The following is a 26,327-nucleotide window of genomic DNA, read 5'->3' as shown; positions in this document are numbered from 1 at the left end:
CCCATTATTTTTAAAATACATCATTTATACATTTTCCAAGACTTCTATCTTCTCTTTCTTGTCTCTCATAACTTAAATCTCATCCATCGGCTTTGGGAAGGGGGGAGCAGGGAAATTAAAGATGAAAGTAATTTAATATTATATTCAGAAAAAGAAAATATAAATTGATTGCATCTTTCCCCACGGTCTAGTCTTAACATGTTTTTTGTGGGGTTTTCGGGCTATGTGGCCATGTTCTAGCAGAGTTTCTTTCTGACGTTTCGCCAGCATCTGTGGCTGACATCTTCAGAGAATGCTTTGCCTGGAAAAGTTGGGTGTATATACTGTGTGAACCTGTGTGAGTCAGAAAGAAACTCTGCTAGAACATGGCCACATAGCTCGAAAAACCCACAAAAAACTATGGATGCCGGCCATGAAAGCCTTTGACTTTACAGTCTTAATATGGTTTCTGCTCTTACTATGCTATTATATTTTTTTCCATATGTATACCTACTGACTCTCTTTACACTGACAGTTGCCTTCATTTCCATATTTTTAACCACAGAGCATAGCACATATTGCCTTGAAATTGTTCCCCATTTCTATCATTATTCCCAGATTTTGTTGATGCTTTCCCAGTTCCTTTGGAATTGTTGCTCCAATTTACCATTAATCATCATTATTAATTTATCCATTATCATTAAATCATTTGTTTTTAGTATCCATTCCTCAAACATATGAGAATTCCCTCCTTTCCAGTATCTTGCCACCATCAAGCGGGTGGCAGTGATCATGTATAGTGTAGTCCCTAATTGGTCTTGATTTAATTTCCTTTCCACTTCTTCCATAATGTTTAATAAAAATAACTTAGGAGTTTTCTCAAAGTTTATTTGGAGGATATCCTGAATTTTGGTGTGTACTGCTTTCCAAAATTCAGTAATCTCTATACATGACCACCACATATGAATGAAAATAATGAGCCTCGTTTTCCACGCAACTCCAACATTTACTTCCACTAGAACCTTTTCCTATCCTTGCCAATTTTACAGGAGTTAAGTGCCATCTGTAGAATATTTATAGTAATTTTCTATCAGGTTAGCACTCTTAGTGAATTTTAGATTTTTTCCCCACACTCTCTCCCATGAATTAAGGGGTATTTGTTCCCCTATATCTCTCATCCACTTAATCATACAATCTTTTATCATTTCTTCATTTAAATCAATATATAATAGGATTTTATAAATTCTTGAAACCATATGTTTTCCATCTTTAAATAAAATTTTATCTATTTTCTTCATTTCGGTTTCAATTCTTATCTGTTTAATGTCTTTTTTAAATCTCTCTTTCAGTTGGAAAGAACGCTAGCCATTGTATTCCTGAATCCTCCTTCTGAATAATTTCCAGGGTTTTAAATTTTGTTTCATCTTTCATTTTATATAAAAGGTCTTTACATGTATTCCATTTATCTTTTTTCCCTTGCATTTTGTAAAAGGCTTCCTGTGGAGAGGTCCAGTTTGGAATTTTCAGGTAAAATGGATTCTTATATTTATGCCATATCTTTAGTAGGGATTTCCTAATCAGATGTTTATTGAAATCTTTCAAATGCACCTTTTCTTTACAACATAAAAAACATGCCATCCTTTATCTAAATTTGCGCCTTCCAAAGCAAGCAATTTCTATTTTTCAAGTTAATCCTATCCTTTAACCACGTAAAGGCGCATGCGTTAAATTTACAGATTTGGTAAACCTAGACCTCCTTTCCCTTTGCTATCCTGCATGATGGATGTTTTAATTCTAGATCAAAAGCATAAATCTAAGTAGGAGTAGCAACCCACAAGTCAAAAGCTATACAGCTATTTTAGCTCTATCATGTGGGATTCTGGAATGCAAACCTGCTTCATCATTTAATTGCACATGTTTTGTTGACTAGCAAAGTACCAGACATCTAGCCTACTAATTGTGTTACTTAATCAATCTTCTATGCAGTAATAGGTTTACTTTTGCTGTAATGCTTTCACACTAAAACTTTTGCCCAATTATTGCACTTTAGATAATCACAGGTGTTATTTATAACTGAAAGTCTCATCCCATTGAGGAAATCACATCATTATAAGAATATTTATTTTTGCATATGGAAATCCTTCTATGACTTCAACATCTAAATTATAGATAACTAGAAAGTCATACTTTCATTTCATCATCCATCCATCCAAGACATTCTCACCAAGTGGCTGTTCCTCTCTCTCTCTCTCTCTCCCCCATAGAACTGCTCTGCCCATCCTGTATATTCTGAGAAAGTAGAGAAAATTCTCCTTCTCCACCATTCGTAATTTTTGTCAACCACTTCTCAATATATTCTCCATCTAAAACGCTCCAGTATTTTAGTCCCTTATCAAATATAAAATACATCAGCCCACCTGACTATTTCAGTTGCCACTCTCTCTATGTTGCACTCTAAAACAAGGAATGCCCCCCCCAAAAAAAACTCCAAGTTTTCTTGTGTTCTGGTGACTGAACACTATATCAGTATTTTTAACTGTATCTCTGACCCTTGATTCATACAACACTTATCTGACTATTTCTTTATAAAGACAGCAGAACTTACCGTACTGCAGAAAAACTGGGTGGCTGCAATTTCCACAACCTGTATCCATCTCTTGTGCCCCCCACTCCCACTGACTTCTTCAGCTTATCACATCCTAACCTATTTGATGTAATGCAGTATTAGCTTCATTCAACAAGTGGGGAAACTTTCTAAGAAGAATGTAAGCATTCAGAGAATCAACAATTAATAATCCCAACCAAAATGAATATAAAAGTAGTATATCGTGATGTGATGTTTAGCTAAACATAAAAATAAAATGCGTAAAACAATGTGAAGCACTGTGTGGTAAAAACAATATACTGGTGTAATTCATTAACAATAAACATCACATGTCACTTGAGTACACTTGTAGTGGGACAATGACAAAGCTATGTTGGCATAATGGATGATTATTCCTGGTGTCATGAGATCAGCTCTACAATGCTCCTAAAGGATAACAAACCATTTTGCTTCTACTTCAGTAAAAATAGGAGCCATTTTTAAAAAAAGCACTACTGTATGTGGTAGGAATCGTAAGTAACTGAATTCTTTCTATTATACAGAGAATACACCAATGTATTTTGTTTGCATCCCATGTCAATTTTCATGGTTAAATTTCCCCATGTCCTTTTTTAGCCATGTTTAACTATTAATGTCAACAACAGCATTTAAGAATGGTCAGTTTTCCCTTCAACCAGGATTCTAGCTGGAAACATTGTGGTGTTTTTTAGACTTTATTACCACTAGTGTAAAGTGAAGGCTAGTAGAATAGTGGTTTTGAGTACTGGAGTATTACACCAGGAGACTAGGGTTCCCCATAGCCATTTCACCATGGAAACCCTCTGGGTGGCTTTTGGTAAGTTACACTCTCTCAGCCTTAGAGGAAAACAGTGTTACCTCCTCTGAGTAAATCTTGCCAAGAAAATCCTAGGATAGGTTTACCATAAATCATTGTCGACTTGAAGACGCATTACTGGAAATGGTATAAAATGGAGTTAAGGAGGAAAGAGCCAGGGATGGATGGGAATATGCTAGCATTTATTTCTGAAACAAAGAATGACAATGCTGTATCTGAGAAGTTCATTTATTCCAAAGTATACATCAGGATTAAATTCAATGCTTCTTAAACCAGAAGTCCTGACATGTCCCTGAGTAGTTGACATTATGGAGAACTATTTAACACATGAAGTAAAATTTGCTGGATGCGAATTGAAGCCTATCAAGCCCTGCATTTTGTTCACACGGTGGCCAACTAAACGTTGATCGTAAGTCCACATAGAAGGCAGGAGTAAAATAGCATCCTGGTGCTTGTGCTCCACAGTACGTGGTGCATAAAAACATGTTGCCTATTATCTCTTCAAGGAAGCCCATAGTAGCTGCAAATAGTCTTTTCTTCTGTGAGTGTGTGTAATCCTTTTTTAAACCCATCGAAGTTGGCAGCCATCTTTTGTGGTAGTGAATTCTGTAGTGACTCTGCCCTATGTGAAGAATCCTTTTCTCTTATTTGTCCTAAATCCTACCACTGAGCATCAATGAATGACCCCAAGTTCTATTACTTGTGTTATTTATTTTGTGCAATGTTACAATAATTAGAATGACAATTTAACATAATTACTTACTGTAATTTATATTCCAGCTTTCCTCCACAGAGGTCAACTGATGTTTGCTATAATATAAGGTGCTGCAGAACTGTTGCAACACTTTGACAACTCCTATATATCTACACAACTATTCTGACTCATATAGCTCACACATGAAAACTTATTGTTCAAGAATAAAGCTGCAGTTCTCTGTGTCAGAGCAATGGATTGTATAGATGTTCCTGCGCTGCAGTTCTCATGATTCCTCATCAATGACTATGTTGGCTCAAGCTAGTGGTGGTTGTAGTTCTACAGCATCTGAGGGCCACACATTTGCTACCCTGGTCTACAAACTCACTGGAGATTAAGTCAAATCTTCAGGGGGGCTTACTTCTAAGGAGACATAACTAAGCATGTGCTGTAAGACATTTTCCTAAACAGTTTAATGGAGCAGCCTCCTGTTGAGCATTGGGTCTGCTAAAGTACTCAAGTCAGTTCAGCAATTATAGAACTTGAGGTAATAAGGGCAGTAATTTCCTGATTTAGACTGTTGGCACCTGCTGGATTTTTATCCACCAGAACGGCTCATATACAGTAAACACACAGTGCCTTACAAATGTTTGCGGCTCCCTTGCCCTTAACATTTTCGCATTTTGCGGTGTTGCAACCTGTAGTTGTCAATCAAACCTCAAATATATTTCACTAACATTGTTATATGATGTACACAATATACTCAATATTATGAAGGTACAGGATATTTTTGTGGCCCAAAAGCTAAGTAAATGAAAGTAAACTGCCACATGCTTTTTGCATGCATATTCACCCGTTTGATTCAATACTTGATAGTAGTACCTTTGACAGCAATCATAGCTGACAATCTTTTGGGGTAAGTCTGTATTGGCTTTGCACATCTGGATTCTGTAAAATCTGCCCATTCTTCATTGCAAATTTGTACCAGCTGTATCAGGCTGGATGGAGACTGTTGATGAACAGCTACTTTAAGCCTTGTCACAAATTCTCAATCAGACTGAAGTCTAGACTTTGACTGGACCATTCTAAAACATTAAAGCTATTACTTTTTCCTCTAGAATTACCCTGCATGTGGCTCCATCCACCTTGCTCTTAATCTGGACCAGAGTTTTTCAGTCCTTGCTGAGAAATAGCAGCCCCACACATGGTATTGTGATTTGCTTTGCACCACACATCATTGTGGCAAGGCCAAAAAAAAAAAATCACCTTTGCACTCATCAGACCAGAAAATCTTTCCTTACAAGTTTGTGCATTTCTCACATTTTATTTGCAGATACCAAATGGGTTCTGATATAGCTTTAATTGAGCAATGGCTTCCTTCTCACCACACAGTTTATAATCATTTCATGGATGGTTTCTTCCATCTTCATTACGGAGCTTTTTCAGAAATATCATTGGCCTCTTGGTTGCTTCTATCACCAATGCACACTTTAACACACTCACTTAGTAGAGGTTTATGGCCTTCTGTAAGCAGAGTTATGGTTGAGCCATATTTGTTCCATTTTGTAATAATAGATTTATGGTGCTCCAGGGGATGTTCATAGTTTGGGATATTAAAAAGAAAAAATCCTGAGTGGTGCTTCTGCACAACTTTATCCCGGAACTGTGTGGGTGGCACCTTGGTATTCATGATGATGCCTCTTTCAATATGCTCTCCAACAATCTGAGACTTCCAGAAACAGATGTATTTAAATATTAGATTATGTGACTCTAGACATACACATGGGAATTCCATTCAATTACATATGTGATGTCTGGAGGGCATGGATTACACCACAGCTTACTTAGGCATGTCAGCGAGCAAATGCTAATGTACCAGCAAATGCCAGATTGTTTTTATTTACTTCAGCTTTTCTACCACAATAAAACTGTTTTGTATCTTCACTGTTTTGAGCATCTTGTGTATATCAAATGCGATACAATGCCAATTTAATGCATTTGAATTCTGGGTTGTAACATAATGTCAAAGCAGTATGTGAATGAATGTCTGCAAGCACTTCATATATTTATATATTGTGAAGCTGGGGACTGTGTAGCTTTCTATATGATGTTAGATTTGCAGCTTCCAGCAGCCCTAGCCAGCATAGCCAATAGTTGAGAAGATTTTTACATATTGCCATGAAACAACAAACCACATCTTTGCTGTGGGTCTCTAATAACAACTGAATTATCTTTTCTTGAATTAAGTTGTAGTCCTTCGACCTATCATTTATGAAACTCTACATATACTTTCCTTTTGGTATGATAAATTAAACCAATAGAAAATTAGAGTTACTTCCACTACTCCTGAGTGAAAAGCAGCAAAAAGGTGCAGTATAATTATTTGCTAAAACTACGGCCCGTTATAGACGGGCATAAAATACGTCCTGGGGACGTACTGGGGTTAGGGAAAGTGCATGCCTTACGCACGCACCTAACCCTAATACGTCCCCAGGACGTGCAAAATGGCGGCGCCCGTTCCACACGGGGGGCGCCATTACGATGTCACGAACTTGCCGCCTCCAAACAGGGTGGCGCGGACGTGATGTCTTTGCACTGTGCGAGGGCGCATAGAGCGCCCTTTCTATGGCGCTAGAAGGAGCTCTCAAACGGAGTTCCTTGCACGATTTGCATCGATGGTGCAGCCTTTAGACAGCTGTGCCAGCAACACAAGGAAGAAAGGGGCCGAGTGGCCCCTTTCTCCTCCTCCTCGTCACCGTCGGGTGTCCTTGGGGCATATAACTGTATAGATAGGTTCATTTTTTGCATTTTAGTTCACAAAAATACAAATAACAAAAGAATGGCTTGGCTGAATCAGAGTTTAGGAATACATTAAATTGGCATTGTATCGCATTAAGCCCCAAGGACATCCCTTTCCAGGCCGCGGGGAAGCGGCCTTTTGCCGCTTCCCCACGGCCTGGAAAGCGGCGGATCGGGGCCCCAGAGGCTGCCGTTCTGGCAGCTGAGGCCCCGATCCGGCGGGTAAAGGAGTGCCTACAGGCTGTCCCAAAGGGGCGGACTGTAACGCGCCTATATTGTTCAAGTATAATGTATTACAGAAGTAATTTTCCTCATCTTCAAGAGTATTAGTTACAACAAGATCCTCTGCTCTGTGGAAATTGAAATGCCCCAGGGTTGTCTCAAGGAAGGAAAAGGTAACTGATGCCAATTAAAAATCTCATTACAAATAATAGTCAGTTGAAGAAAGATTAACCAAATGTTGGATGATGACAGTCAACTCTGAAAAAAAATGTTATTTCTTATGGCTACTCCTTTGAGAAATGTTGGCAGAAGAATGATACTAAGTAGAATTTCATCTATAATATACCTAACAGAAAGTTTGTTTGCACTGGCTCTCAACTCTGGAACTTTTTTATTAAATAGTGTCACACAGAAATCACACTTTGGCCATATAACTGTATAGATAGGTTCATTTTTTGCATTTTAGTTCACAAAAATACAAATAACAAAAGAATGGCTTGGCTGAATCAGAGTTTAGGAAGCCAGCAATCAAAAAAGTAGGTTTTCCTAATTCTAAATGCAATGTACTACACTGAAATTACTTTATATGATAGACTTTTTAGCATGCACACCAGAACATAACAATAATTTTTAAATGGAACGGTCTCAAATAAAAATGTAAACAGTGTTGATGGAATTATTAAAACCAATTTGCAAACACCTTACAATTGCAGAGCTGGTATAAGTACTTAGAAGTACATTTGTCTACATAATTTAATTTAATATATTAACAGTATCTTCATTAACTATTCTCATCTGCACTGAAATAATATTACATTTTATTGGGTAAACAATTTGTCAGTTAAAAGCAAAGGTAACACACAAAAAGTCTTTAATAAATTTGCTACACTACCTTCACAAATATGGTAAATTAAAACATACTATATTTGCAATGTAATTAAAAGAGAAACAGAATAAAAACATTTAAATTTATCATTAGCAATGTTGGGATAAAGTCTATACAAACTGATGTCTACAGCAGATGAGATTTGTAAAGGTTGAAGAACAATGGAAATTCACGGGATAGAAATTGTTAAAAGATTGCCAGCCTGCAAATCAGACAAGTGACTTTCAAACCAAAAGTGTTTAACATTACCATTTGTTCTTTAGAGAGAAAAACATGCATAGTGCTATTTAAATAGTTTAAGATAGGAATTGTCAACAGCTGGATGAAGTTGCAAGAACTCAATCACAACAGCTGCATGCACCTGGTTTTCAGAGGGGAATGTAGTTTTGGCAGACAAATGGTTACGTGTTTTCTATAATATAACATACTCAGTTGAAGTCTTCACATTAACTTCCATTTTCTGATTTTCTTTGACCTGAGACCTCCCTTTAAAGAATCTGTAACCCTCTTCCTGTCTTGGTTAGGTTGTTTTCCCATGGAATATAATTACCACCTTTTAATTATTTATATGCCACATTTCACCAAAAACATTCACTATATGCAGATATACTCCCGTTAACAAAAGCCTCTGAAAAAGAAACGAAGCTCCTTTTTGAAAAACCTTTTAAAGCCTTCCCAGCCCCCTTTCCTCTAGGTGGTATTTTTTTTAGAAGCCTAAGCTTTGGGAGATGATAAAGGAGGACTGGAGAAACACATACTTTTCGTAACAGGTTGCAGCAACATGTCCAGATAGCACAATCAAGCTTGAGCTGGGAAAGAATGGAATTCTACTATAGTAAATCTCACTATAGTTGTGTGTGCCTGCCCACAACTAGTGAGATAAAGAGCAGCTGAGCAATCCGTTACTGAGGATGGGTGAATAGCAATTAATAATAATAATAATAAGAAGAAGAAGAAGAAGAAGAAGAAGAAGAAGAAGAAGAAGAAGAAGAAGAAGAAGAAGAAGAAGAGAAAAGAAGACAGCAGATAAGCCTATCGCATCTGGTACCTAAGTATTTTTAAGAAAGCATAGCTCTGATCATCAAAATGAAAAAAAAAGAAAACTAGAGGCTAGTGGCATAAAAAATAATAATGTCCTCATGCATTTTGGAACAAGATTTCAAGTCGCCTATAGAAGATTTAAGGTGTTTTAAATTTATGCAATACTTACCTGACCTGGCTGTTTCATTTCACGTGTGTATATAGTTATTTTGAATGAAAAAAAATTGTTAAATGATGATGAATTGCTTTTTTTTTTTTTTTTTTTGGTGGTGTAGGAAGTCATATCTCCTCTTTCCATGTTATTAATGCCTATTGTAACTTCTCTTCAAGAGGTAATGCCCAGGGCCGCATCTTCATTAACTGAGATGTGACTGTATTCAAATAAGCTTTCAAGAATTAAGATGCTTTTCTAATGTTTTTGTAAATGAAATCAGTAAGTGAAGATGCCTCCTTCAACCAAGACCTGATCAAGAAGTTACTGAGCCAAGAACAATCCAATGAGTTTGAACCTTTCAGTAATACTTAATATTTAGATTAGCATAATGTGTTTATTAGGCCAATCACAGGGCTGCTGACCTTTTAATCAATTAATTGTAGCTACATGGTCTCAATCTTGAGTTGAAATGGGGAAAGAAAGGTTTTATATATATATATATATATATATATATATATATATATATATATATAGTTTCAAATAACATAAGGGGACACAGTGGTCACAGAGCAGCAATAAAAATGCTGGCCTCTTATCATATTCTAAAAATGGGGAGACCACAATAAGAGCAGAGGAAAATGAAATTGAGAGTAAATAAGTAATATGCAGACAGTTCAATTATATGTATTTAGATACTTCTAGTTTCAGTAGGAGGAAGAAAAGTAAAAATGAACAGATGAGATCACATAGGTATTCCAGGAGGACAACAGAAACAACAGCCTGGAGACTAAAGTTGGATGGAACATTTAAAAAACAAACTTTATCCCTCCAAATAATTGATCAATTAAAATATATCTATCTTGACCTGCTTATGAAAATCTAAAAGCAGAATATAATCAATATATCTTTAAATAAATTTTAAACGAACTTAGACAAGTTTAAAACAATTCATCTTCTTCATTATCTCAAAATCAAATAAACCAAAAATTAGCCGTGATCACTCATCTCCAAAAACATGGCTCTGAACTAAATCCAATTTCATCTCACCATCTTGTTCCAAGATTTGCAGTCCAGGAGGAGCTCAAGGCTTCTTACCCAGCCAAGGGTTTCTTCTTCTTTGGCTCAGCTTCACCCTTTTTCACTTGCTGCACTGTACTCCTGGAACTGCCTCCCTGAACATCTGCAGACTACATGTCTATACAGACTGGCTTAAAAGGCCAACCTGTGAGAGGAGTCAGGGCGCAGCATCTTGATGACACACATCCTGACTCCGCCCACATGGTGTCATGATGCCACGTGCTGCTCTAGATGGTGCATGGCATCATGATGCACCTTCGGTGCTACATCCAAATGACACAGCGGCAAAGAACACCATACAGCTGCACCACTGCGGCTATGGTGCCCTTTAGAGGGCGCAAAAAGGAACTGCTTTTTGCGGCTCCTTTCTGCGCCCTGGAAGGTTGGATTGGTACCGCGGCATGAGGTTGCTGCAGCCCTGATCCAGCTAAAGAAGGGGGCTGCATGCCACCCCTTAGGGACTGTTTGTACAGACCCTACCTCTTCTCTTGCTAGCTTTAAATCTGAATTAAACACTTGCTTGTTCTCTAAAACATTTGGAACTATATTTTAATATTGTTTTATAATTTTATATTTGATCATATGTATTAGTTGTTTTTACAGTTTGCGTTCTGACTGTGCAACTTGCTTAATTCTGTATACAGTGGTACCTCGGGATACGAAATACCCAGGTTACGAATTTTTCAGGATACGAATAAATCCCATAGGGATTTATTGTTTCGGGTTACGAAAGTTTTTTCGGGTTACGAAAAAACTCCAGCGCTGTTTTAAATGGAGCCGCGGCAGAGCCGCGGCTTTTTTCCCCATTAGCGCCTATGGGTTTTCGGCTTACGAAGGCTTTTCGGGTTACGAACGGTGCCACGGAACGAATTATTTTCGTAACCCGAGGCACCACTGTAGTTTATATTTTATGACTTTTAGATTGTATGCCATTGGCAGGTTATATGCTGTTTTGATGATGCCTGTAAGATGCCATGCTATATAAATAAACATTAATAATAATAATAATTGACTCTAGCCAGGATTCAACAGAACTCTGCAGCTAAGAAGGCCCTCTCTGCCTTTTCTCCACATAATGGCCTGTTACAGACTGCCAAAATAAAGCTGCTTCGGGTCTCTTTGGAGGTATGCTATTTAAATGATGCATGGGCCCTAAGAGTCCGGAGGTCGCACCAAAGCCACACTCCATTCTTAAGCACTGGAGTGCAGCTTTGGTGCAGCTTCCGGATTCTTAAGATGCATACATCATTTAAATAGCATACCTCCAAAGAGACTTGAAGCAGCTTTATTTTGGCAGTCTGTAACAGGCCAATGTATTGTTCCAGGAGATGCGACAAAAAAGAGGATCCTCTGCAGACTTAAATGCTCAGACAAGTACTGTATACACTGGAAGAGTAACTCTCTCAAATTTCAAGGTCCTGAGTCACTGAAATCTTTGTCACCACCCAATACCATAAACTTAGGAAGTCAATGCAGGCCATTTAAAAATGTGTAATGTGGTCACCATACAATGTTCAAGCTAGTAGAATAACTGCATTCTGTACCAGCTTGCGTATCATCCACAAGGGTAGTCCCATCAGAGTACAATGGAATAATCTCTATGGAAACTGGAATGTTCCTAGACTACAAATCTGCTCCTTCATGGTGAGCACAACCACATCCGAGGCAGGTTATGAAATTCCCAAAACAAGGAACCACCAATCCACAGTCTCTGGCTTGTCCGGATTCTGTTTTGATTCACTGTTCATCATCAATCCACTGATTACATCATCCAGACACCAATGCAGTGCCTACATAGTCTGACCTACTAGGTTGACAAAGAAAAAATAGAGCTAGGTGATAAACTGGCAGTAGCCATGTCTCAAAGTCCTGATGACCTGATACAAGCCAGAAACTGCAAATGAACCACAAATTCTGGTTCCAAGCTCTGGCTTGTTAAGCAAGCAATATTCTAGGAGAGTGTTCAAACACAATACCAATACCAATGTCAGAGACAGACTATTAACATTACAAAATAATGGGGATACAGCTCTGCTTAGTCTTGCATATTTTAAAAAATACACAAGCCAGCGAGTGTGAGGGGTGTGGGTGTGCATAATCAGTATTTTCAAGCATCAGGAAGAGGATAGAGGAGATACTGGAGATCAATTATTGGGGGCGAAGGAAATTGGGATTGCAAAACATTTTTCATAGAATAATTCATAGTACTAAGAGAAATGAAGGTAAGATCAATATTTTATTACACAACCCCATCACGAAATACATACTGTACATATATGACATTATAGTACAAAGGGATAGGATGAAATGTTAACTGCAGAAGCTGCCCTATGGAATTTAACAGATAAAGACAACCTAATTTAGTAGAGACACTATAATAATTTAAAATACTGAACAATGCTTAAAGCTCTCATAATGTCTTCAATGAGTTCTTACACAATCTCTTCATACCATATTATAGTTTACTTTCTTCATTTCATGAACTCTATTGTCAATCAACTCCCTCTAATTAGCAAGTTGCAGTGTAAAAGAGGAGTGCCAAAGAAAATCCATATGAGTGCCTGACAAATGCCCATGCCCATAAATAACCAGGGCCTCCACAAGTTCTACCGTAAATCAGAACAGGGATACAAATAATGGGTAGTTCTTTAGTTTACTAAGGCAAGTTGATGCATTTGGGGGAAAGTGTACTGGCATGCCCCAAACCCAAAATACACCTAGCAACACTGACACTGTACATTTCACATCTGTTCATCTGTGTTTCCTGACCATAAGATATCATTCCATCCAACATTACTCAATAATGTCTCCACTGGTCTGGCATAATAAGATACAGCAATAATGACATAAGCACATACTGCATCAGAACACACAACACGTTTCCAGAGTGTACTCTGTTTCTCAGTCATACAGAAAAACTCATGTCATCTGCGTTTATGATGACACCCATTACCTTATAGTCACCCTTACATCCTAGAAAACAAAACTAGCAATCTCTTTCTCTTCTTTATCAATTATGTAGATATGAACTGATTACATTGCTATTTAGTAATCAGTCTTGATGCAATATCAACTCAGGTTTGTTCAGATACTGAGGTATAAAAGATCTGGTAAAGTAAAGAAACACAAGACAGCACTCACTTATGATGCAATTCTTAATTACTGAAAATATTTAAAGCAAACAAGTGAACAAACAAAAGACCCGTTTTAAGATCATCTCCTGAGCCCCTGTTCATGTTTAGTCACCAATTGAAATATCGTGCAGAAGGTACAAAGAACAGGGCTTTTCTTTGGTGGCATCAAGTTAGGAAAGTGCCTTCTACACTGCCATATACCTTTTGGTAGGCAACCAAAATCTATTTTCCCGCAGAGAGCAATTTTAGACTTTAGTTTAAAAGAGCCAACATCTATTGCTTGCCTTCAAGTCGTCTATCAACTATTCCTTCTTCTGAAGTAGAGCCTACAACACTTGGTATTCATTGTACTGACTGAATTTTTAAACATAAAGACATTAATTATTGATTCAATAATTATAAATATTGTTTTAAGAGTGAATATTTCCTAAAGAAAGGTGGGATTAGCATGCTGAAATAAAAAGTGAAATAAGGCCTCCATGGAGCATTCATGGCTATGTAGGATTTGCTTTACTTTGGCTGTGTGTATAAATAGATTGGTTACGTGCAGGAACACCTCAATGTGGAAAGGTGTTGTTGCAGAAGGAGATCGTCGCATTTATCTTCCATGGAGGTGTGTTTTCACTAATTGTTCTGACTTGCTTACTAGGTAGGTGGGATATAGTACTTTGAGCATGGGATACCTGTGTTTTTTTCCCTACTGGTCTTTATTGTGATTAATATTATTGTTGTTTTTCATCTAGCAAGCTGCACTGAGATGTCTTTTTACCCAAAAAGAGAGCCTAAAAATGTTTTAATTAAAATAAACTGCACTTGATAATGGGCCAAGAACAACAATATTAAGTGTGGCAGCTATTTTGAATTGCTATGCTTTTCCCAAACAGTACTTTGCTTCTTGAATTATTTTTCCTTTACTGATATTACATATTTCATCAGTATATTGATGAGGATTGTTGTCATCGTTATTGTCATTGTTGCTGTGTGCATTTAAGTCATTTCTGACTTACGGCAACACTAAGGTGAACCTATCACATTTTTTCTTGGCAAAATTTGTTCAGAGGAGATTTGCCTTCCTCTGAGACTGAGAGAATGTGACATGCCCAATGTGGTGTAGGTGTCGATGGCCGAGCAACAATTTGAACCCAGATCTACCAGTGTCCTAGTCCAACATTTAAACCACTACACCACACTGGCTCTACTGCTAAGGATACAGTCAATTAATTAATCTCTACAACCAGCTATCCTGAGTTTAACTTTTTTTTCCTTTTGAAAGAAAAGGCTTTAGTAGGATGTATGCATGTAACCCTTATAAATTATAGTTTGGCCTAGTTGGTGGGGGAAACCCTAAAGAAGGGTCTGTTCTTGGTAGTTCAGTTCCAAAAGAGGGGAAGCACTGGAGAGAAGACGAGCTGTAATTCCCAGGGATAAAGATTAGGCCCTTTTCACACTGAATAAGGTAGGATTTTAATTTACACTTTTAGCAGAGAGCCAAATGGTAAATTCCTTATAATGGAATTCCTATTATGCATTTACACCTCTTTTGTATTTTTGATTTAAGGCTTTAGGTTTTGGCTACAAGACTGCTATACTACTGAGCAACACATACACAACAGTTCTACAGTAAAGTCCTACCCAATCATCTTGTTGAATGCATGAAATTTTTAGGAACGGGATTTAATATAAAATGTGTTCCTTAGGGTTCTTCAAGGTTTCCCCACTCACTAGGCCAAACCATTTATAAGAACTGGAACACACACTCCATAACAACACATCTTATGAGCAGCAATGCAATCCTGATCTAAAGCTTCGGTTTGAGACTGGAAGCCATCAGACTCTCGACTGACATAATATCTGAATTTGGAGGCCATAAAAAAACTGCTGTAATCCATGTATATTCATAAAGGATAAACTAAAAGATATTCAGAAAGTAAGGATGGGTTTCATCTTCAGTGTCCTTCTCCTAGCAAAGCAGGTTCATCTTCAAAGTTTTTTCTTACACACACACAGCATCCCATATAATCCAAGTCACACAGCAGAAATGAGTAAAATACATGACACAAAGTTAACTGCCTTCTGAGACCTGCTATCTCCAATTATTTAAATGATCTAGCTAGAGTGCATGCTATGAGAGAGGCCTAAATAAATAAAACAAAAAGGTGTTCATTGGCCAACTTTACAGGAATGTATTTACACAATTCTATTTTTTAAAGTGGTCAATAATTATAACTAACATATAAACAAACTTATATTCTGCTTCAGTTTTTTATAGTGACAAATGCAAAACTGTAAAGTGCAATGGTATAGGACGGGGGATGGCTGAGCAGTAGTACATGCGAAAATGACCCTGGGATTATTGTTGATCTTAAGGTGAACATGAGCCAACAGTGTGATGCTGCAGCAAAGAAGGCAAATACTATTGTAGTCTGCATTAATAGAAGCATAGTTTCCAAGTCAAGGCAGGTAACAGTCCCACTTTATCATGCACTGACTAGGCTTCATTTGGAGTACTGTGTTCAGTTCTAGATGTTGCACTGTAAGACACGTATAGACAAATTGGAGCATATTCAGAGAAGGGCAACAAGGATAGTAAGAGTTATGGAGAACAAAACATATGAGAAAAAATTGAAGGAGCTAGGCATGTGCAGTTTGGTGAAGAGAACACTGGGGGTGACATGTTTGCACTCTTTAAATACCCAGGGCTGTCTCACTCAAGGGCTACCACAGGAGGCAAGCCTGTTCTCTGCTGCCCCAGAGGGTAGGACCAGATCTAATGGTTTGAAGTTACAGGAGAGCAGATTTTGATTGAATATTAGGATAAACTTCTTGACAATAAGAGATTTGGTAGTGGAACCAATTGCCTAGAGAGGTGATAGGATCTTCTTCACTGGACATCTTCATAAGAAGCTGGACAGCTACCTGCTGGAAATGCTTCAGCTGGAGATCCTGCATTAAGAAGATGGTTGGAATTGATAGCCATCAGGCCACTTCCAACTCTATGATTCTATTTTGTAGAGTAGAATATAAATGGAAACAAATAGGCCTATTTCAGATCATATGTGTCTCTCCAGATGTCTGAGAGGCTGTGCAGACTGCCCCTATGAGGCAGTTTGCAGCCACCTCCAGCTGTGCTGGATCGGTGCTGTGGCAACTGCATGCCGCAGCCCCGATCTGGCCTTTCCAGGGTGAAAAAAGGAGCCACAGCTTTAAGATGTTCCTTTGGCACTGCGACGTGTAAACACAGCAGCAGAGGAGCGCCATGACGCTGCGCGCTGTGTGGAGCGTCAGATGACTTCACGCCACCATGGGTTTGAAGTCAGGGCATGCGTCATATGGACGCCACACCCCGACTCCGCCCCCAGGATGACCTTAAAGGCTGGTCTGCACAGCCTCTAAGTCACACATTCTGTTGTCTTTGTCAAAATTCTTCCTATTAAAAACAAGGCATTCAAAAAACCTACTTTCCAAAACTGCCCCCTGCAAAACCACTAGCACACTTTATGTACTACTTTGTGTACACAATATCCTAGTCACTTCACCTGACTCATTCTAATCACCTGACCTTCACTTATAGCGTCATAATGATTCACAAGACCAAGAATATAATTTCCCCATAATCTTTCCCCAACCCACATGATCCTTTACAAACTTTTTGTCTTACTGCACACAGACCATTCACATGACTTCAGAACACATCTGGTCCAACCTGTGTGCATCAGCCTATCATAGTGCCATCTGAATTTTACAAGCACGAGTTAGAAAAGTATTGCTTAGTATTGCTGTGAATTCCCAGTAGAACTGTGATAGTCTGTAATATTTATATCTCTTTTACATACTAATAAAACATGGCACAAAATAAATCAAAACTATGCCACATACATTGTGATTCTATACATATCTACTCCATAGTAATTTCTTCTAACTTTAGTGGGGCTTAGGTATCCACTTAGATAAGTGTGTATATGACTACATCTTTTGTCTCTTCAAAAACTCATATGCTTTAAAGAATAATTTTAAAATATAATTGAAATGTTCTGTTCTGATAGCCCTATACTGCCATCATATTTCAAGAGCAGGCCTCATTCACTGTGGATGGATGAATCAGTGTTTTAATGCTGAGATGCATAAATGCATCAGCATGCAAGTGTCAAACTAGTTCATGATGGTCACTGAAACATGTTATTAAGAGAAGTGTACAACTATGCTGCTGATTCTATTAATGGCCCTTAAATGATCTTTTCCTGATTGACCTGCAGCACAGTGCCAGATAAATGTTTTGCATGGTTGTTGAGGCTTAAAACTAGAGGTGGCTTTTCTGTTTTGATTGTATATTTTTTAAAAAAGTTGTTCTTGTTTGTTTTTAAATAAATATTTTACCTAATTTTTTCTTTCGTTTGTTTTGGGATTTTGTTGTGTTTGTGTTTGTTTTGTTGTGCATTGCCTTGGGAGCTCTAGCATGCTGAAGGATAATAAATGTTGAAATAAAATGTAAACATATGCAAATCCAGCAACACATTTGCCTACATTCCAGTACCTTCCTATACAGTCACTATAGCTGCACTCAAGGTCAGAAGATGGTGCATTTATGTTCTATATTGATCTCTGTTTACATGATAAAAAACCTTTCAGATTTTCTTTAATTCTTTTTGTTCTCTCTGTAAATGCCACAAACAGAAATACATCATATGGAAAGGTAAGACAATTAACTGACTTTGGCCATGGTTCATCATTTCTGGTTTGTTTCATTTCAAATAAGCTATAGTTTCAAACAAGCTATAGTTGACATTAATCAAAATGGGGACTGCAGTCAAGAAAGCAGAAGATGATTAGGAATGGGAAGGGCAGCAAGGAAAAAACTATTTAAGGTCCTCAAGTGATTAATAATTGAATACCAAAGTTAGGATCATCCATCCCATTCCTATACATGTTTGTGAAGGCTTGACTGTGAAGAAATCTGATAGGTAGAATATCAACTCACTTGAAATGTGGTGCTATGGACAAAAATACAAAAAACAAATAAATGGGCCCAAGAGCAAATCAAGCCTGAACTCTCTCTTGAAGCCAAAATGACTAAATGGATCCTACTGTACTTTAGACATATCAGGAGACACTGACTCTTTGCAAAAGATTATAATGCTCATCAAGTTGAAGGCAACAGGAAAAGAGGACAGCATTACTAGTGGATCGATTCAGTCAAAGGAGCCATGGTCATGAGTTTGCAAGATCTGAACATTGCTTTTGATGATCAGGGATCTTGGAGGATTCTCATTCCTGGGTTGCCAGCAAAGATGGCAAAGAACAACATTAGTTAATTTCAGCCAAAGTTAGGATGTTATGCTAAACTAGGGCTAGGTTCCTCCTCCTCCTTCTCTCTCTCTCTCTCTCTCTCTCTCTCTCTTTCTTTAAAGATGAAAGCCAAAAGTGTGCTCCTTGCAGTCATACTGGAAGAAAGAGGAGGATTTATCAGGATGCCTGAGCTGGCCCAGTGTGTTCCAGGTGGCTGATTACTTGGACGCCAGCCATGCAGAGACAGTGAGCATGACAGCTAAGTAGCAGTATCACATTTTGAGAAGATCTTAGGTCTCACAAGCTGGACACCTCGGCTTTGTTTACAGTTTTTTCCCCAAAGACAAAAGCTGGCTATTACTCTGGAGGCCACCAAACCCCAGAGATTTTTTGTCCTTCTGCACTCTGCCCCTCCCATGCTCTTCTGTTTCTACAGTATTTAATACAAGGCACACTAGAAGCAACAGATGAAAACAAGCCTTTAGAGGTAGCCCCAAGAGAGGTGAAAAGCAAGAATGCTGCTCCAAGTCAGAGTTTCAACTTGCCTAATTTGACCTTGTTTCTTTCACTTTGCAATCAACATAATAATGGCGGTGCAAGAATCTCAGAGAGACATAAAAATAAATTGCTGCTCAAGCATGAGCAAACAACCTAACCGTTTGTCAAATATCTGACAGCTAAGCTTCACCCTTAACACAATCACCACACACAATCCCTGAACAAATCTATTGGCCTAGGAACATCTGCAGTAACATTTTCCAGTTCTTTTTTAAAATTATCAAGTAGCTTTGAAGTTTTTCTACCAAGCCTTAGGCTTCAAGTAAATGAATGAGAAAATAAGCTTAAACAAATAAAACTAGCTTAATTGTATCGTCCCTTTCCGGTAAGCTGTAAATGCACTGAAGACAAAGTGTCAAGGTTGACTATAATTCAACTTTATTTTTATAAGACAGAAAAAAATATGTTGAGATACATGCACTCATGATCTATCTCACTTTGGAATTTAGTTTGGGAAACCTTCTCAACATTCTCAGTATAACTTTGCAGCATTTTTCCAATTTAAAAAAAGCACCCTAATACATAGCAATGGTTAAGTCAGTTAATTTTCATTAAAATTAAAAGCAAGTTAAAGAACTCTTTCAATTTCATATTTCATACTGTTGCATTTTTAAGAAGTAGGGTATTCTCATGACAAAATTTCCAAACAATCTTGTAAATAATCTTATATCCATTTAAATCAATTAGCCCTTGCTCAAAAACCAAAACAGATATTAAGTAATATTGGCTATTAACACATTGCAAAAACATGGAATATGAGGATAATATGGGATCTGGGCAAATCATAAAAATGCTTTTGAATATTTACTGGTGAATTCATATTTACGGCAGGATTTTTTTTTTTAAAGCAAGCATTAAAGTCTATATGGGGAACAAAATACATTGCCATAGATGACATTTGCAGATGGTTACATCAGGATTTTAAAAGTGCTTTATTAATCTAATTTTTAGATTTATAGCCAATTAATCAACATCTTATTAAAAGAAACCATCTTAAATCCATCATGTGCAGGAGCTGTTTAATTATGAGGGCAAGAGTTAGAGTGTTAGATACACATTCCATTTTTATTTCTTACCAAATGAACGGTACATTTTATAAACTGGTACAGTCTGATGCTATTTGAGTTTGCTGACGTAAGAGAGGCATGAGCTGGATGCATTTTGAAAATGAAATTTCACATTACTTAGGAGTTAGAGATGACAGCCTAGAGGCCTGATTAACTTCACACTATTTGTGGGCATTCTTGACATTTGCTGATCTTTATTATATAACATTTTCTCCCGATTAGAAACTGGAACAACATCTGAGGGAGGACAATGTTGTATCAGCAATACCAAGCCCTGCAACAGTGGATAGCTCCCACCTCATTCTGAAGCTCTCATCTGGTTTTGAAAGAAAAGGAATTTTTCCAGTGCAAATATAACCAAGGCACTAAAACCATTAAAAGGGAGGGAGATGTGAATACTGAACTAACAGTACTTGTTTATTCTCTCCCCTGCCTCTATGTTTATTTTTTAAAAATGTAAGAAGAGTACGAACACTGTTTGTCCCATTTTCCTTACAAGATATATAGAATCAAGTTGGAGGAGATCACAAGGGCCATAAAGTTCAATCCTCCATAGTATTTCCCCCATGGTTTTCTGATCTACCCCAGATCATAAAAATACAGAGTAGTTCGGGTCACTGCTGGGCCATAATTATCGAATAGCCTTCTCCAGGTGTATTAAATGAACCAGCATTGAACAATGTCCAGCAAAACCATTGGATGGTTGTAGGAACTGTCCCACTTTGTTCCATGAGAGAGAGAGAGAGAGAGAGAGAGAGAGAGAGAGAGAGAGAGAGAGAGAGGTCTAAAACGAAAACTAAAAATACAGAATAGTTCAGGTCATTCCTGAGCCACAATTATAAAATAGCTCTCCACAGGTGTATTAAATGAACCAGCATTGAACAAAGTCAAGCAAAATCATTGGGAGGGGGTTAGGAACTGTCCTTGCTCTATTATTCTAGAGAGAGAGCCAAAAAGAGATAATCTGAACGCTCAACCAGGTAAATTCAAGGATAATCCCATTGACATCCTTCCCCTTAATTTAACCCTCTGTGGTTTATGTTGACTTTAACTCTCACAAAAGATCTCACTCAAAATCATTGGGAAGGGATAAGAACTGTCCCACCTTGTTCTATTCTAGAGAGTGATAAAAAAGAAAAGAAAGCTCAACCAAGTAAAATCAAGGATAATCCCGTTGCTATCCTTCCCTAGTTTAACCCTCTGTGGTTTCTACTGACTTTAACCCTCACAAAAGATCTCATTGGGAGGGGGGTAGGACCTGTCCCACCTTGTTTTAGTCTAGAGAGGGATCCAAAACGAAAGCTAAAAATACAGAATAGTTCAGGTCATTGCTGAGCCACAGTTATAAAATAGCCCCCCTCCCCTCCAAGTGTTTTAAATGAACCAGCATTAAACAAAGTCCAGCAAAACCATTGGGAGGGAGAATTGTTCCACCTTGTTCTGTTCTAGAGAGGGCTCCAAAACGAAACCTAATCTGAAAACTCAGCCAGGTAAAATCAAGGATAATCCCACTGCTATCCTTCCCCCTAGTTTAACCCTTCCCCCCAGTTCAACAGCTAAACACAACCAACACAAACCCTCACAAAAGATCTCACCACAAAAGCTGAGCAGCTCCTCCAAAGGCAAGGTGGCATCAATGGTGATGGGGGGGGGGGGGGTCAAAGGGAAGGTAAGTAAAGGGGGGGGAAGAAGGAGAAAGCTGACTACTCACTATTGCTCCAGGATTTCAGTAAATATTTGATGCTGATTTCAAAGAAGCCGGAGTCCTGCTGGCTGGCCATGTCTGCGGCATACAAAGAAGGGTGGCTGGCTCCCTGGGCGAGCAATAGCAGCAGCAGCAGCAGCAGGTACTTTTTGCTGGCAAGAGAGATGTGACTGTCACCAGTCAGTGATGCAAAGGGAGGGGGTCAGGAGAGGAAATGAAGTCTCCGCAGAGCCTCTCCTTCCGCTCCTGAGCACTGAGTATTAGCAGGAGGAGTATTATGAGTAGGAGCTCCTGCGACTGCTGCTGTTTTCCTCTTCAAGGCAGCCACAAGCAGCAGCAGCAGCCTGGGAGGAGATGCTTGGCCCTTGCTCATCCTTCAGTCAGGGACTGGAGCTTCTCCCAGGCGCCCTGCAGGCATCCTGGGCTTCTTGCTTGGGATGCAAAATAATAACAATAAAAGAAGCAGCAGCAAAGGCTAGTGCCCTTATTCCTCCTGCCCAGGAGAGCCCCGATTCTCCTCCTCCTCCTCCTCTTCTTCTTTTCACAGAGGCACAGCTGCTGCATAAACACTGTCTCCTCCTTGCAGGATTGGCACAGAGAGAGAGAGAGAGAGAGAGAGAGAGAGAGAGAGAGAAGGAGAGCCGGCCGGCTGGATGGATGGCTTGGAGGAGCAAAGCAGGAGGAGGAGGAGGAGGGAGAGGAGGAGGAGGAGAAAGAAAGAAAGAAAGAAAGGAAGGAAGGAAGGAAGGAGGAGAAGGAAGTAAGAGAAGGGGAGGAAGAAGAAGGGAGAGGAGGAGGAGGAAGAAGGAAGAAGATGAGGAGGAGGAAGGGGAGAAGGAAGAATTAAGAGGAGGAAAGGAAGAGGAGGAGGAAAGAGGAGAGGAGGGGAAAGAAGGAGGAGGAAGAGGAAGGAGATCTCTTCCTGCAAAACGCCCTGAAACAAACCCAAGGCACCGGTTTACAACCCAGATGGGTCTCCAGGGTCCTTTACCAGCCTCTCCTCCTCTCTTCCAGCGCAACTGGGTTTATGTTGATCTCTCTCTTATTACTGTTATTTCCCCTCGCTTGTGTCCGTCCTCTTTCTCTGCCCCTCCGCCTGCCCAAGCCAGCCGGGCTGTTTTGTTTTGATACCGGCTGCCTGGTCAGCTGCTTCCCTCCCAAGAACAACAACAACGACGACGCCTCATTCGGTGCGACGACAACTGCATCATGCTGCGGTAAAGGCGAAAGGCTGTGCGCACAGAGAGAGAGAGAGAGACCCAGCTGGCTCTCCCTGCGCAAAGAGGGAGCTTTCACCATTGCACCAGGGGGCCTTTTTGCAGCAGCCTCAGTTGTTTGGGTGCCTCTGCATCCACAATGCAGAATTAATACAGTTTGACTCCACTTTGACTGCCCTGGCACCATGCACCAGAGGTGCCACAACAAACTACAGTCCCCAGAATTTCACAGCATGGAGCCAGGGCAGTCAAAGTGGGGTCAAACTGCATTAATTCTGCACTGCATCTCTCTCAGCTCCAGACAATTCACAGTGGTGGCTCATACCATTTTGTCTTGACTGGGGAAAATAGACCTTTTCTTACAACAGCTCTTAGAACATTCCCCCAGATCACAATCCAGATTCTCCGACTCAGTGGTTCCCAAACTTTGGTCCCCCAGATATTTTGGACTTCAACTAATGCCTCTCTACATCCCAAACCTGGACGACCAAAGTTTGGGATGCAGAGAGAGCTTGTAGCACCTTAGAGACTAAGGAGTTTTTGACACGAAGAAAATCAGGAGTTTATCCCACAAATATCCTGGGAAAATCGCATAATTATGCAAAATGATTTCACTCACACAAAGTCACACAAAACCTGCCATTAAAGTGGTCACAAAGAAGCATTAACGCACATCTTTGTACTTTCAGGATTTCATCGACAATGCATTTCCGATATTTCATTTGTGCAATTGTGTGTGATAATCATTCGCACAATTACTTGTCATTTTCACTTTATTTGCGGGATGCTTTAAATGCACTTTAATCTTTCTCTAATGCCTAAATTAGCCCCAGTGTGATAAACTAACAGAAAGAACTTTCAAGACTTAAGTAGCATCTGTGGAAGTAGACTTAAGTCTACTAAAGCTCATGCTGACAACTTCGTTCTTTCAGTTAGTCTCAAAGATGTTACAAGATCTCTCTACATATTGATTCTACAGACTAACATGGCTATATCTTTGAATTCTGCCAAAGTTTGGGAATCGCTGATGAGAATCTTATTGAAATCAAAGGTACTAGCAGTTCCCCTCAATGTTGTTGTTGTTAACCACCTTCAAGTCAATCCTGACTCATGGCAACCCTATGGATGAGACATCTCCAAGACTCTCTATCCTTTACTGCTCTGTTTAAGTCTTGTAAATTTATACCCGTGACCTCCCTAATAGAGTCTACCCATCTACCGTGGTCTTCCTCTCTTTCTTCTGCCTTCCCCCTTTTCCAGCATTATTGTCTTTTTCACTGAGTTATGCCTTCTCATGACGTGGTCAAAGTAGGACACCCTCATCTTTATCATTTTGGCTTCCCCTCAATACATTTGAATTAAACAAGTAAAGTAGAATAACATCCAAAATCCACACAACAGGGAAACTTCATGGGGGCTAAGCAAAGTGCACAAAAATAGATGTCACAAGCTTTGCAGATGGCATTTAAATTTCCTGGACTGTAAAATACACAATACTAGGCATTTTTGCTGCAGTGTAAGAACACAGTCACCCCTAGAAATAGTTACAGGCCTGTCAGTTATATCTTGTTGTTAAGTCAACTTCAATTCATAGTGACCCTGTGAATGAAACATCTCTACATCCTCCTAGTTCTAACCTCTCTGCTCAAACCATTGGCTAAGGCCTGTGACCTCCCTGATTGTGTCTAGCCATCTGGTGTGCTGTCTTCCTCTTTTTCCATTGCCCTCTACCTCTTGAAACTGGTACATGCTCTGATAACCTCTTGTCTAGATTTCTGTAATGTGCTCTACATGGGGCTACCCTTGTACCAAGCCCGGAAGCTTCAGTTAGTACAAAATATGGCAGCCAGATTGGTCACCGGTGCATCTAGGTTTGACCATATAACACCTATTTTGAAAGATCTTCACTGGCTGCCTATTCACTTCCGAGCGCAATACAAGGTGTTGGTTATTACCTATAAAGCCCTACATGGCTTGGGCCCGAGTTACTCGAGGGACCGCATCTCCCTATATAATCCACCCCGCACACTCAGAACATCCGGGAAGAATCTTATGGAAATTTCACCTTCCAAATATGTTTCTACATCCCAGATGGCCTTTTCAGTGATGACCCCGTGAATCTGGAATAGCCTTCCCGAGGAGCTCTGTTTGAAAAAGGCTTAAAACTTTCCTTTTTTGTCAAGCCTTCCCCCTGATAATGAAGTTGTGTATGTTGATGCCATTGATTCCCTGCCTTACCTTGCTGTATGACTGTGTTTTAAATTTTGTATAATTGGTTGTAATGGTTTTCTACGGCTGTAAACCGCTTTGATCTGTGGAAAAGCGGTATACAAATAAAATTATTATTATTATTATTATTATTATTATAGCATCATTGTCTTTTCTAGTGATGCATGCCATCTCATGATGTGGCCGAAGTACAACAGCCTCAATGTAGTCATATTAGCTTCCATGGAGAGTTCAGGCTTGATTTGTTCTAGGACCCATTTGTCTTTTTGGCCATTCAGAAACTACATATACAGAGGGCATCAGCCAGCATTTGGGTATTGGGCTATGATTCTGGAGACCACAGTTGGATTCCCCACGCACCCATGAAACCTATTGAGTGACCTTGGTCAAGTCACATGCTCTCAACCTCAGAGGAAGGCAATGGCAAGCCTCCTATGAAAAATCTTGTCAAGAAAACCCCATGATAGGCTTAGGGTCGCTATAAGTGGAAATGACTTGAAGGCACACAACACACACATATAGGTTCAAGAAGGCTTGACAGTGCTGGCTGGTGGTGGTCTTATTTGGTGGTGTAGTGATTCCACTCTGGCTTTTAAACTAAACTTTAAAGGAGCTATCCAAAATGCTTAAAACCTATTCCCCAAATAGGCACAGTACCTTGGATACCTTCTTTAAAGTTTAGACTAACATCCAGAGCAAATTTATTACCCCACTCACATGGAAGCCACTACTGAAACTGGTTTCCTATTTCGTATTCAGCTTACCTTCAAAGCTTTCTACAGCCTTATATCACCCTTCCCAGTATACCTTTGTCCATTATTTGCACTTGAGTTCTACCACCT

General features: G+C 39.2%; 1 protein-coding gene across 1 annotated transcript in view; it reads right to left on the bottom strand.

Moving 5' to 3' along the window:
- The window catches only part of FRY (FRY microtubule binding protein), a 225,898-nt gene extending 203,234 nt beyond the window's left edge, over nucleotides 1-22,664 (bottom strand). The window contains exon 1 of the mRNA XM_042460592.1: nucleotides 22,046-22,664. Coding sequence (XP_042316526.1) covers nucleotides 22,046-22,115 — 70 coding nt within the window. The 5' untranslated portion in view covers nucleotides 22,116-22,664. The remainder of the gene's footprint in view (nucleotides 1-22,045) is intronic.
- Between the last annotated feature and the right edge of the window lie 3,663 nt (nucleotides 22,665-26,327).

The sequence above is a fragment of the Sceloporus undulatus genome, chromosome 3 (assembly GCF_019175285.1).
Source record: "Sceloporus undulatus isolate JIND9_A2432 ecotype Alabama chromosome 3, SceUnd_v1.1, whole genome shotgun sequence".
NCBI classification, from domain to species: Eukaryota; Metazoa; Chordata; class Lepidosauria; order Squamata; family Phrynosomatidae; genus Sceloporus; species Sceloporus undulatus.
This window is presented reverse-complemented; position numbering and strand designations above follow the sequence as displayed.